Raw genomic sequence first — 12,579 nt, forward strand, 5'->3', positions numbered from 1 at the left:
CTGCTGACCTGGGCGTAACAATACTTTTCTCTCCCAGCTGAAGATGCTCTGGACAGATTGTATTTGTGTCATGCTCTTAGTTTATTACCTTTTCGAGGAAAAAAAAAAAAGTGCCAGGAACTCACAGATCCTGGAACTCAGAATGAAGCGCCAATAGCCGCTGGGATGATGTGTGGGATGGCGAACCCCGATTCAAGAACCCATGTCCCAGACTGTCAAATCTCTGCTTTCATACAGCGACCCTCAAACACAGGGAAAACAGCCAACCAGTTTCCAGAGAAACCCGGGAACATGGGACATTCGGGTTGGAAAAAAACAAACCAGGAAAAGAGCCGGCCCCTGGCCCGTGGCCGCCCCGGGAAACGCAGGCACAGAAAGATCTGGAAGAGGTGGCGGGCAGGAAGCAGAGGACGCCTCTTTTCGGATTTTGTGATTAACGGGTCTTTTATTGGTAGTAAACTAGAGCAAACAATCAGAATAATACATATGCAGTTTCAGTACACACAATAAAAGTTAGAGAAATCCAAAACCTGTATAAAACAAACGCGGGGACCGCACATCGGGGATCCGGCGGGAAGGCCCTCTCCGCCCCCACAGACCTGGACCCCGTCCCCCAAATGAGAAATACAGACTTTAGAACCAAGTGGGTGTAAGAGGGTTAAACACGTTTTCTTCTTCTAAGAATCCTGCAGTGGCTCGGAGGTGACCCTCAGCTGGCAGAAGCACGCTTAAGGGGGGAAAGGAGGAAGGGGGGGAATAAACTAGTATTCTGTAACCATCTTAATGACCCCTCGTTTCCCAAACACTGCTTTCGTAACAGAAGCGTCGTGCGCTCGCACGAAGTTAATGACTGCATCGTCCATGGAAGCCGGGGCAGGCGGGTTGCACAACGAGGGGCAAACAAACAAAGGTGAGTGGTGCTTTCCTGACGCCAGCGGGGCGGGAGCCTGAACCACCACGAGAGTACACAGGACTCACCGCAGCAACACCCGGGGCAGGTGAAAACGTCACCAGGAAAAAAACACAATGGCTGAGAGTGGTTTGGGGCAGAGCCGGTCACCAGCAGCTGCAAATGGCAATGCGGGTGGGCGGCGAGTCGGGGTCCCTCCCCACGACCCCCCACCCCGCACAATACTGACGGGCGCCCCTGCGCTCGGCTGCGGCTCCGCCGAGGGGCTCTGAGGTCACTGGGAGGCGGGCCGGCCCTCCCGCTGGCTACGGCACCGGCTGGGATTACACACCGCGGCCGGCGCTCGGGCGCCAAGCACGTGGGGCGTCCCGATACGTAAAGACCTGCGTGGGTTCTCTCCCGTGGTTCAAGCTGGGAGGGGCAGGTGTCTCTCTCATTACTGTTTGGTGTTTGGACGCCGCGGGCCAGTGAAATGCTCATTGGAATGTAGCTCGTTCTAAAACTGAAACTGTCAGGTCGAGGAGGGCCACAACCCTTAGAAAGAGGGTAGGTTTAGAAGGAAAAAAAAAACAAAAGAAAAAAAAAACAGACACCCAGAAGTGCGGGTGACCTGCACAGAGGAGATGTCTCCGGGCTATGTGTGACACCACACACCCCCAATTCCAAAGAACTAGTCACCCCAACGGGGTCCGAACCCCGAACCCCGGCTCGGCTCCGACCCTGGGCCAGCGCCAGCTGCCTGTCGGTGGACGGCACAGGTGGGCAGGGAGCGGGTGCTTTTTAAAAGTTGTGACTTCTTTCATTAAAGCTATGGTTCCGGGCTGGGCCCAGAGGCCCCGGGGGCTCTGTCCTGCCGGCGGGGGGACGTGGTGGAAGCTCAGAGCACAGTGAGAGGCCGCGCGCACACGGCGGCATCGCGATCTGAAATGTTCTCTCTCCACCCCTTCCTCAGACGGGGAAATGGAGATCCTGTCGGCCCAGACAGAGCACGTGAAATGTTTCCGATCCCTTACTCGAATGGTGAAGCGAATACCATCTGTAAACCGGATATTCCATCACAGCGACAGCGTACAGAGTTCCCATGCGTTATTACACTTTCCTGAGAGTAAAGCAATTAGAATAACCTTAATCCTAGCAACAAAGTTTTTTTTTTTTTGTTCTGTATTTTACATCGTTTTTTTTTTGTTTTCTCCCTTTTTTTTTGGTTTTTTTATTTTTTGTACTTTTTTGCATTTAAAACTTTTGGGCTATTCCCTGACCATCTCTATACATGTAAATTTGATTGCTAAGACATTGTCACTTTTGAATGTCAAACTATTTTTAATCTATCGATTTCCATTAAAAATCATAATAGAAACAGAGCTAAAATCACGCTAACAAAATAAACTAAATATGAAAAGTTGCATTGAAAGGGCATTACATCATTCTTAAGAGGATCGTGTACAAACATTCCAATGGCAGTGTTCTCGGAACGAAACAGAAATCGCATCCTGGGACCCCCGGCCGCCGCCCGGGGGCTTACCTGTAGCTCTGGCTGGTGGGAGTCTTGACGCGCGTGCTGCACGGCTCGCTCCCGTCGGCCATCATGTTTGTGTACCCTGAGAAATCGGACACCGCAGTCCTGGCTCTGGGGTCCGCCTCGCCGTTGGAGTTACTGACGAAGGTCATTGGCACCCTGCCGCCCGGCTTGAACTGAGACCCGAACGCCTGTGCAAAGTTCTCGATCTGGTAGGTGGCCCGCGGCTCCATGTCCTTCTGGGCGTCCAGCGGGCCGGCGAGCTCCGGAGAGGGCAGCGGGAAGCTGGCCGAGGGCTCCAGGGCCTTCTGCTGCTCCTTCTGGCTCGGCAGCTTCTGAGATGAGGACTGGAAGGCCGAGGACGTCTCGAGGTTCTTCTGGGAGTCGATCAGATCGTCCAGCTCCTGGGAAGGGGTCAGCTGCTGGTGGGTGGCGTCCAGAGCGGACAGGTACAGGCCCGGCTGGGATCCGAACAGCATCCCAAAAGGAGGCTTTGGCAACGAGGACGGCAACACTGAGGTAACAGACTGGCCGAAGCCACACTCCAGGGGGGGCGTAGTGTAGATCTGTTTCTCGGGGAACAGCGAGTGGTTGTGGAGGGGCGAGGCCAGGCTGACGAACTGGAACCCGTGCCCGAGGGCGAACCCGGTGTTGGTGGACTTCTCGAAGGCCTGCTGGAGGTATTTGGAGTACTCCTGCAGCACCAGGGCCTTGTCGCTGGGCGGGGCCTGGGCGCCCGGGCTCAGGCCGCCCTCGGGCGCCAGCTCGCCGTGCTCCCCGGAGGCGTGCAGGTCCACCCGGGGCTCGGCCAGGCCGAAGGGGTCCTCCTTCTGGCTCTCGGCCTTGCCGGAGTACTGGTCCAGGATGCTCTGCAGCACCTCGTCGGGGATGCCGGACTTGTCGTGGCAGGCCTTGATGTCCGCGTCCATGAGCGCCAGCGGGGCCTCGCCCTCCAGCACGCCGGCGCCGGCCGCCTGGATGACGGAGGGCTGGGCGGCCATGTGGCCCACGCTGACGGAGAAGGCACTGTTGCTGGCGGCGGAGGGCAGGTAGCGCCGCTTCTTGGAGAACTGCATGGCGTCGTCGTAGCTGCTCAGCGGGCCCTGCTTGCCGCCGCCGCCCGGGAGCAGGCCGCCCAGGGCCTCGGCGCCGGCGCCCCCGGCCCCGCCCAGGCCGCCCGGCTTCGCGGACAGCGCCTTCGGCCCCACCAGCTCGGGCAGCGGCGCCACGAAGTTCAGGTAGGTCTTGTCGGCGGCCTTCCGGCCTCCCTTCTTGAAGATGAGCTTTGGCACCCTCCTCTGCAGCTCGTCCAGGCCGCCCGGCGACAGGGCGGGCATCTCCACCGAGTAGGTCTGCATGCCCAGGCCGCTGGCCAGCGGCGGCTCGCCCGCCTTGCCCGCCTTATGCTCCTTGTTCTCGGCGGCGGCCGCGCTCTTGGCCTTGGACTTCCTCCTGGACGAGCCGCTTCCCTGAGACAGCGCGGCCAGGCTGCCCGGCACGGCGCCCGGGGGGGCCGCGGGGCCCGGCTCGCCGCCGCCTCCGGGGGCCCCCTTGGCCCCGGCCTCCCCGCAGGTGCGCCGGTGCTTGAGCAGCCGGTCGGTCCGGGAGAAGAACTGCTGGCAGCTGTCGCACTTGTACGGCTTCTCGCCGCTGTGCGTGCGCTTGTGCCGCTCCATGTGGTACTTCTGGATGAACTTCATGCTGCACTGGTCGCAGCCGAAGGGCTTCTCGCGGCTGTGGATCTTCTCGTGCCGCTGCAGCAGGTACTTCTGGATGAAGCCCATGTGGCACTGGCCGCACTGGAAGGGCCGCTCGCCCGTGTGGATGAGGACGTGGCGGCGCAGGTGGTAGGAGCTGCGGAAGGCCGCGCTGCAGTGGTCGCAGACGTGCGGCTTCTGGCTGGGCGACAGCACGGCGCCCGCGGCCTCCCCGTCGGCGGCGGCGGCCGAGGCTCCTCCGGGGGCGGCCAGGCCCGGCTTGGAGGAGGAGGAGGAGGAGGAGGAGGAGGAGGAGGAGGAGGAGGAGGACGCACCCCCGGGCGCCTTCCGCTTGTTGGCTTTGGTTCCCTGAGATTCCGGCTTGGGCCGCTTGGCCTTCTTGCCGTGCGTGTGGTCCGGCTTGGGCTCCTCGGCGCCCAGCAGGCCGTCGCGCGGGTGCGGGTGCGGGTGCGGGTGCGGGGCGGGCGGCGGCGGCTGCGGGTGCAGGACTGAGCTCAGGTCCTGGATGACGCCGGGGCCGCCCGGGTCGCCGGCCAGGCCGGGCCCGCGCTCCTCGGCGCCGGCGAACAGGCCGCCGAAGGGCGGGTGGTGGTGGTGGTGGTGGTGGTGGTGGTGGTGCGGGTGCGGGTGCGGGTGCGGCGGCGGCGGCTCGTCGGGGTCGGCCGGCTTCTCCTGCTTGATGCTCACGAGCGGCTGCAGGAAGCCCCACGGGGTGCGCGGCGCCGCGGGGAAGGCCGCCGACGGGGACGGGGCGGCGGCGGCGGCGGCGGCGGCGGAGGAGGCCGCCGGCTCCTTCTTGAAAGTCACGTCCGGCGGCGGCGGCGGCGGCTCGGCGGGGGCCGCGGGCGGGCCGAGCGCGCAGGCCGCGGGGGGGGCGGCCGGCCGGGCGAAGCTGGCGACCGGGGGCAGCCGGTGGTTGAACATGACCAGGCCCTGCGGGAAGCTGGGCTCCATCTCCGCCCGCCGGCCGCCGCCGGGGCCGCCGGAGCCGCCGCCGCTGGCGAGCCCGCCGCCGACTCTCATGCCCGGGCGGCGAGGCCTGGCTGCGGAGGGAGAGGACGGAGAGGCGCTGGGGCCGGGCCGCGGGGGCGCCCGCCCGCCCCGCCCGGCCGCCCGGCCTCCCGGCCGCCCGCCGGCCGGCCCCGCCCGCCCGCGCCGCCGCCGCCCGCACTTACGGTCCCGCCGCCGCGCCGCCGCCGCCGCCTCCGGTTAATAAAAATAACGCCGTCCTCCCCACAATGGAATTAAAAGCCTCCCCCGCTCTGCGCAGGCGCGGCGCGGGGGCTGCTGGGAGCCGCCGGCCCGGCCCGAGGGGAGCGCTGCGCCCACCCAGTGCGCAGGCGCCGCGGCTTCCGCCCGCCCGCCCGCCTGTCGATCACCGCCGGGGCGGTTGGGCGCCGGGGCCGGCGGCCCCCGGGGGCTGCTGGGGGAGAGGGGGCGTGGCCTGAGGGACGGGACCCCCCCCCTCGGCGGCCGGCGCGTCCTGATGGTGGGCGGCGGTTGACGGACAGGCTTGTGTGCGGAAAGGCGCCCGCGAGGTGGGCAGTCCCCCCCCCCGGGGGCTGCTGGGGGAGAGGGGGCGTGGCCTGCGGGACCCTCTCGGAGGCTCGAGCGGCCTGATTGGTGGGAGGCGGTTGACGGACAGGCGTGTGTGCGGAAAGGCGCCCTCGAGGTGGGCAGCCCCCCGGGGGCTGCTGGGGGAGAGGGGGCGTGGCCTGCGGGACCCCCTCGGCGGCAGGCGCGGCCTGATTGGTGGGCGGCGGTTGACGGACAGGCGTGTGTGCGGAAAGGCGCCCGCGAGGTGGGCAGCCCCCCGGGGGCTGCTGGGGGAGACGGGGCGTGGCCTGCGGGACCCCCTCGGCGGCAGGCGCGGCCTGATTGGTGGGCGGCGGTTGACGGACAGGCGTGTGTGCGGAAAGGCGCCCGCGACGTGGGCAGCCCCCCGGGGGCGGGATGTCCGGCGGGCGGGGCGGCGCGTGCAGGCTGCGGGCTGCGGGCTGGGGGCTGGCGGGGAAACTGAGGCCCGCACGCACGGGGGGACGGCGGGGCGCGCTCCCCTGCACCGTATGCAATGCATCCAGGGGCGGGATCCGAACCCAGGTCCCTCCGAGGGCCTCCCTCCTCCTCGGGGCCTCGTGGCGCGCGGCCTTCTGCAGCTGCAGGAAAAGCCTCAGATAGCGGTCCCGCTGCGAAAGAATAAAGAGAAGCAAAAAAAAACTTGTCTCCCTGCCAGCCTGCCCGGAGGCGCAGGAAAGGGCGGCGGCCCAGGTGCGGCTGCAAAGCTCGCCCACGTGCGGGCATCCGCGGCGTGTCAGCCCCACACCTGCTGGGTCTGGGCCCGAGGCTGGGGCCTGGCCACGTGCCGCCTGGCACCCCACCCCGGGGTGACACCTGCGGAAACCCATCCCCAGGAGAGCAGCACCCGGAGGAACCCGTGCAAAAGGGGGACCGGGACCAAGTCACCCCTTGAAATCCAAGCCCAATCCCCAAAAACCCAGTCTCAGTGCCTCCTGTCCCCAAGGCTGCAAAAGTCCCAGGAGGGATGCAAAAATCGAACCCCGGCCAAAACCGGTGTGGCTCAGTGGGTAGAGCATCAGCCTGCGGACTGAAGGGTCCCAGGTTCGATTCCGGTCAAGGGCATGGACCTTGGTTGCAGGCACATCCCCAGTGGGGCGCGTGCAGGAGGCAGCTGATCGATGACTCTCATCAATGTTTCTAACTATCCCTCTCAATTCCCCTCTGTAAAAAAATCAATAAAATATATTTTTTAAAAATCGAACCCCATAACGTGCCCACACACACACACACACACACACGGCATTGATACACACCAGAACGGTGACCATCCTGTGTGTACATAGCGTGTCTTCTCCCGCCGCAAGCCCATGTCCGTGGCAAAACGCCCAGCTACATACAAGCACACGGTTCCATCATACATGACCTCCCTGAGGCCTGTCCCCACTGAAACCCTGACGGTGATTCCTGCGTCCTCCTGGGCCTCCTCCGGAGTGTCTGCTCGAGGGCGTCCCAGGCCGTGGGGACCGAGCTTGTGGGGACAGGACACCCGTACTTTCCCAGCTCCCGCAGCTCGCTCAGGCGCCCGCCCCTCTGCCCCCGGGACCTGCGGGGGGACTGAGTCCGGCGTGAACAGGGAGGATCAAGAATTCACCAACTCCGCCAAAACCGGTGTGGCTCAGTGGATAGAGCGCCGGCCTGCGGACTGAAAGGTCCCGGGTTCGATTCCGGTCAAGGGCACGTACCTTGGTTGCGGGCACATCCCTGGTAGGGGGTGTGCAGGAGGCAGCTGATCAATGAATCTCTCTCATCCATGTTTCTAATTCTCTGTCGCTCTCTCTTCCTCTCTGCTAAAAAATCAATAGAAGCCGAAACCGGTTTGGCTCAGTGGGTAGAGCATCAGCCTGCGGACTGAAAGGTCCCGGGTTCGATTCCGGTCAAGGGCACGTACCTTGGTTGCGGGCACATCCCTGGTAGGGGGTGTGCAGGAGGCAGCTGGTCAATGAATCTCTCTCATCCATGTTTCTAATTCTCTGTCGCTCTCTCTTCCTCTCTGCTAAAAAATCAATAGAAGCCGAAACCGGTTTGACTCAGTGGATAGAGCGTCGGTCTGCGGACTGAAAGGTCCCGGGTTCGATTCCGGTCAAGGACATGGACCTTGGTTGCGGGCACATCCCCGGTAGGGGGTGTGTAAGAGGCAGCTGGTCGATGTTTCTCTCTCATCGACGTTTCTAGCTCTCTATCTCTCTCCTTCCTCTCTGTAAAAAAAAATCAATAAAATATATATTTTTAAAAATCAATAGAATATATTAAAAAAAAAAAAAAAAAAAAGAACTCGCCAGCTTCAGGCCCCGGTAACGTGCGAGCGGATGCCCTGAGGAAGGAGGCCTCCCCCCTCCCGCCCTCCTGCGGGGAGACAGTGTCTGATGGGAGCGGGAGGCAGACTGGCCAGCCCAGCCGTGAAGGGCAGCCTCGGGCGCGGGCGGGACGGCAGCCAGCCGGCTCGGGCCCCTCGGTGATCAAGATGAGAAGCCTGTCAGCGCCCGCGTCAGCCTTGAGCACCCCAGCAGACCCACCTCGGGGCGCGCACTCCATCCATCAGGAAGACGGACAGGCCTGCTCCCCGCGGTGGAGGGGGGGGGGCAGCCGTTAGCGCCCATCATGCCTGCCTGCCGCCGCCACGGCCCCCGGAATAAACTTCCCCGGCAGAGACAGAAGAAGACACACTTCATCAAGGTCGATTTAGTTCCCTATTTCTCAGCGTTAGCGGCGGTGCCTCGGGCATTTGTAAGAGAACGGGCGGCCCTCGCTGAAGAGGGGAGGCGGGGGAGCGGGGGAGAAGGGGGCTGCTATTCGGTTCCTTCAAGTTAGAAAATAAAAATGCCAACCCCGGGTACACGGAATGTTAGAAAAATCGCCGGGACCGGTGTGGCTCAGTGGATAGAGCGTCGGCCTGCGGACTGAAGGGTCCCAGGTTTGGTTCCGGTCAAGGGCATGGACCTTGGTTGCGGGCACATCGATGTCTCTAGCCCTCTATCCCCCCCCCCCCCTTCCTCTCTGTAAAAAAAAATAATAATAAAATAAAATAAAATGATAATAAAATATATATTTTTAAAAACAGTGTGCCCGTCTCAGGGAGAAAATTCAAACTCGGAAAAGGTCGTCAAAGTAATCGCAGAACAGCCAGGTGGCATCTGTATTTCTTTTTTCTTTTCCTTTTTTTTTATTTAATTTTTTATTTTTTTGTCTTGCCTAATGATTGGCAGGACATCTTCATACATTCTAGAATTTTTTGTTATACAATTTGCAAATTTTTTAAATATTTTATTGATTTTTTTTTTTATTTATAGAGAGGAAGGGAGAGGGATAGAGAGTCAGAAACATCCATGAGAGAGAAACATAGACCAGCTGCCTCTTGCACACCCCCCACTGGGGATGTGCCCGCAACCGAGGTCCATGCCCTTGACCGGATTCGAACCTGGGACCCTTGAATCTGCAGGCCGACACTCTGTCCACGGAGCCACACGGGTTAGGGCTCCCATTGATTTTTAGAGAGAAGGAGAGACAGAGAAACGTCGATGGGCTGCCTCCTGCACGCACTCCGACCAGGGAGGAGCCTGCCCTTGGCCGGAATCGAACCCGGGACCCTTACGTCTGCAGGCCAAGGCCTTATCCACTGAGCCACACCGGTGAGGGCCCAGTTGTGTCTCCTGTATCGCTGGGAAACATACCATCTCCCCTTCCCCTCTCCCCGCCCCCCCCCCCCAAAGTCTGCTAGGCCCGTGGTCGGCAAACAGAGCCAGATATCAATACCACCACGACGGACGTGTCTCTGGGGAGCCACGTTGTTTAAACGTAAACGTCTTCTGACGCCACGTCTCCCACACAGACCCGCCCGGCCGTGGTGTTCTGTGGAAGAGCCGCCCTCCGGGGCCCGAGAGCCGCGGTTTGCCGACCGCCGGGCGAGGGCACACTCAGCCGGACGGCCCCGTCACGATCGATCGCCGTTTCCTGCACGGCCGTCCCGTCTGTGCGCGGGGCGCAATGCTGCGGGCGCTTGTCCATTTTCAAGCCGTGCTCCTGCCCGGCCGCCGGCCCGCCTGGCTCCGGGGCTGAGCATCGACCTCTGAACCTGCAGGTCAGGGTTCGATGCCTGGTCGGGCCGCGCCGCAGGCTCCGTCCCCAGTGGGGGAGGGGGAAGGGGCATGCAGGGGCAGCGGGTGGACGGTTCTCTCTCATCGTGGATGTTTCTCTCTCTCTCTCCCTCTCCCGCTCTGAAATCAATGGAGATATATATGATTTTTTTTTTTTTTAAATCGAGGGAAAATGTGTAGGAAAATAACAGGGAAGCGATCCCTGGCTTCCTGGTGGGAAGGCCGGGAGGGAGGGCAGGTGAGTCAGACCCAGGTGAGGCCGCAGAAGCTATTCCCGGCAGGACCCAGGGGGGGAGGGGGGGAGGGGGAGGGGGGGAGGGGGGAGGGGGAGAGGGGGAGGGGGGAGGGGGAGGGGGAGGGGGGAGGGGGGAGAGGGGGAGGGGGGAGGGGGGAGAGGGGAGGGGGGGAGGGGGGGAGAGGGGAGGGGGGGAGGGGGGAGAGGGAGGGGGGAGGGGGAGGGGGAGGGGGGAGGGGGGAGGGTGGGAGGGGCGGCCCCTGTGGCAGGTTGCCGTGGAGACGGGAACAGAGCCTGCGGGAGGCTGGGCTGCGTGTCCGTCCTGGGGACCTGCTGGGAGGTTTTCCTTCAGTCCCGCCGTCTCATACGGAGACTGCGGCCCCTGCCGGTGCGGCTCGGTGGGCTGAAGGGTCCCGGGTTCGATTCCAGTTGGGGGTACGTGCCCAGACTGTGGGTTCGATCTCCACTGGTGGGGGTGGGGGGGGCGTTCAGGAGGCAGCTCTGATCAGTGATTCTCATCATGGATGTTTCTCTCTCTCTCTCTCTCTCTCTCCCCCCCTCTCCCTTCTTTTCTGAAAACAATAAAAAAATACTGTGGTGGGTTGTTTTTTTTAAGACTACAATACATTGGAACAAAAGAAGATGTAAATGTGCTTACATAGAGTGAGTCTCAGCCTTCGCCGGTGTGGCTCAGTGGGTAGACCGCGGGCTCCTGGCTGACGGGCCCCAGGCACATACCCGGCGCTGTGGTCTCCATCCCTAGTGGGGGGAAGGGGGTGCAGGAGGCAGCCGAGCAATGCTTCTCTCCCATCACAGATGTTTCTGTCTCTCTCTCCCTCTCCCCTTTCTGAAATTTAAAAAAAAGAAAAAAAATCTAATGAGTCACCTCACTCTCCCTCCCTGGTCTGGCTGTGAATCAGGGGGCCGCAGGAGCCTACATTTTCACACACACACACATGCATGCACACGCACACGCATGCACACGCACTGTTACACACATGCAAACACATTCACACACTCGCATGCACACGCACGCACAGACACATACATGCGTGTACACACACACGCACACGCACACGCCTTCCCCGAGTCTCAGCACCTCCAGGTGGTGACTCCAGCTCCACCGCAAACTGGTTCTGTGGCCTCGGGCGGGGGCGGCCCGGCCTGCCCTTCGCGCCCTCTCGCTGGCGGAGAGATAATTATAACGGCCCAGGGAGCCGAGCTCCGCGGCCACACCTGGCTCCACGCAGGCGTGTGTCATGCAAAACAGGACCCCTCGGGAGGCTCCCTGGGGGTCAGCTCACCCAGCTGTGACCGCGGGGAGGCGGGGCTGGCCTGGGGGGAAGATGAAGCTGATTCACTCTTTTTTTAATATCTATATTTTCTATTTATTTTTTACAGAGAGGAAGGGAGAGGGAGAGAGAGCTAGAAACATCGATGAGAGAGAATCATCGATCAGCTGCCTCCTGCACGCCCCCCACCGGGGATGTGCCCGCAACCAAGGTCCATGCCCTTGGCCGGAATCGAACCCGGGACCCTTCAGTCCGCAGGCCGACGCTCTATCCGCTGAGCCACGCTGGTTCCGGCCCAGTTCACTCTTGTATCCACTTTCAGGCTGGAACCAGCGGGCGGTAGGGGGCCCAGGACCTGAGGAGGAACTTCAGGACAGAATTTAAAGAGTTTTGGCCCCGGCCGGTGTGGCTCAGCGGATAGAGCGTCGGCCTGCGGGCTGAAGGGTCCCGGGTTCGATTCCGGCCAAGGGCATGGACCTTGGTTGCGGGCACGTCCCCGGTGGGGGGCGTGCAGGAGGCAGCTGATGGGTGATTCTCTCTCATCGTGGACGTTTCTCTCTCCCTCCCTCTCTCTGACATCCATACAAACTTGTTTAAAAGGAAAGAAGGAAGGAGGGAGAGAGATGGTCCCGGGCCGTGTTTGCTGAGCGTTAGGAGAATTGCCACACGGCGTGGCTCTGCCGCCGGTTAAACGTTAACGCGAAGCCGCGGCCCTTCGCCGGCTCCGGACCTTCGCCCCCGAGACCACAGGCCGCGCCGCCCTCAGCGTGACGGGCCGGCTCTCTGCGTGTTTCCGTGTGGGGCACGCACACGCCTGGGGTTCCCGCAGACCCCCCCCGCCTCAGGCTGCACCCAGGCCTATGCCCTCAACCACCCTGTTTCCCCGAAAATAAGACAGTGTCTTCTACTCATGTTTGCTCCCAAAGACGCGCTCCGTCTTATTTCCAGGGGCTGTCTTATTTTTCCATGAAGAAAAACACGGTACACATTTATGATTCAATGAAAATAAAGGACATGTATTACCTGTGTGCGGTACGGCAGTACGCTTGTTGTCCACACAAACCAGACACACTGAGAATCCTACAGGATCAAGAATGTACTCATTTATTCAGTGACAATCATATCATCCTCTCCTGGAACATCATCATCACAATCCAATTCCTGAATTTCCCGGTGAATTTCCTGTGACTCCATTTCTTTCAGAATCAGTGGACCAAATCTCTCATGTTTAGCCGGGGG

General features: G+C 61.6%; 1 protein-coding gene across 3 annotated transcripts in view; it reads right to left on the reverse strand.

Moving 5' to 3' along the window:
• Positions 1-425: 425 nt before the first annotated feature.
• LOC118720352 (zinc finger protein 281) overlaps positions 426-12,579 on the reverse strand; it is a 44,946-nt gene continuing 32,792 nt past the window's right edge. Inside the window, exons 1-2 of one of the 3 annotated variants that reach the window (XM_045582464.1) lie at positions 5,320-5,442; positions 426-5,183 (exon numbers count right to left, since the gene is read on the reverse strand). In XM_045582464.1, the coding sequence (XP_045438420.1) occupies positions 2,429-5,167 (2,739 nt within the window). In that variant the 5' untranslated portion in view covers positions 5,168-5,183; positions 5,320-5,442 and the 3' untranslated portion in view covers positions 426-2,428. Of the gene's footprint in view, positions 5,188-5,319; positions 5,443-12,579 lie in introns of those variants that run through there. The other 2 variants (XM_045582463.1, XM_045582462.1) reach the window with 2 other exon arrangements.

Source organism: Pipistrellus kuhlii, unplaced genomic scaffold (genome assembly GCF_014108245.1).
Source record: "Pipistrellus kuhlii isolate mPipKuh1 unplaced genomic scaffold, mPipKuh1.p scaffold_m20_p_163, whole genome shotgun sequence".
Lineage (NCBI taxonomy): Eukaryota > Metazoa > Chordata > Mammalia > Chiroptera > Vespertilionidae > Pipistrellus > Pipistrellus kuhlii.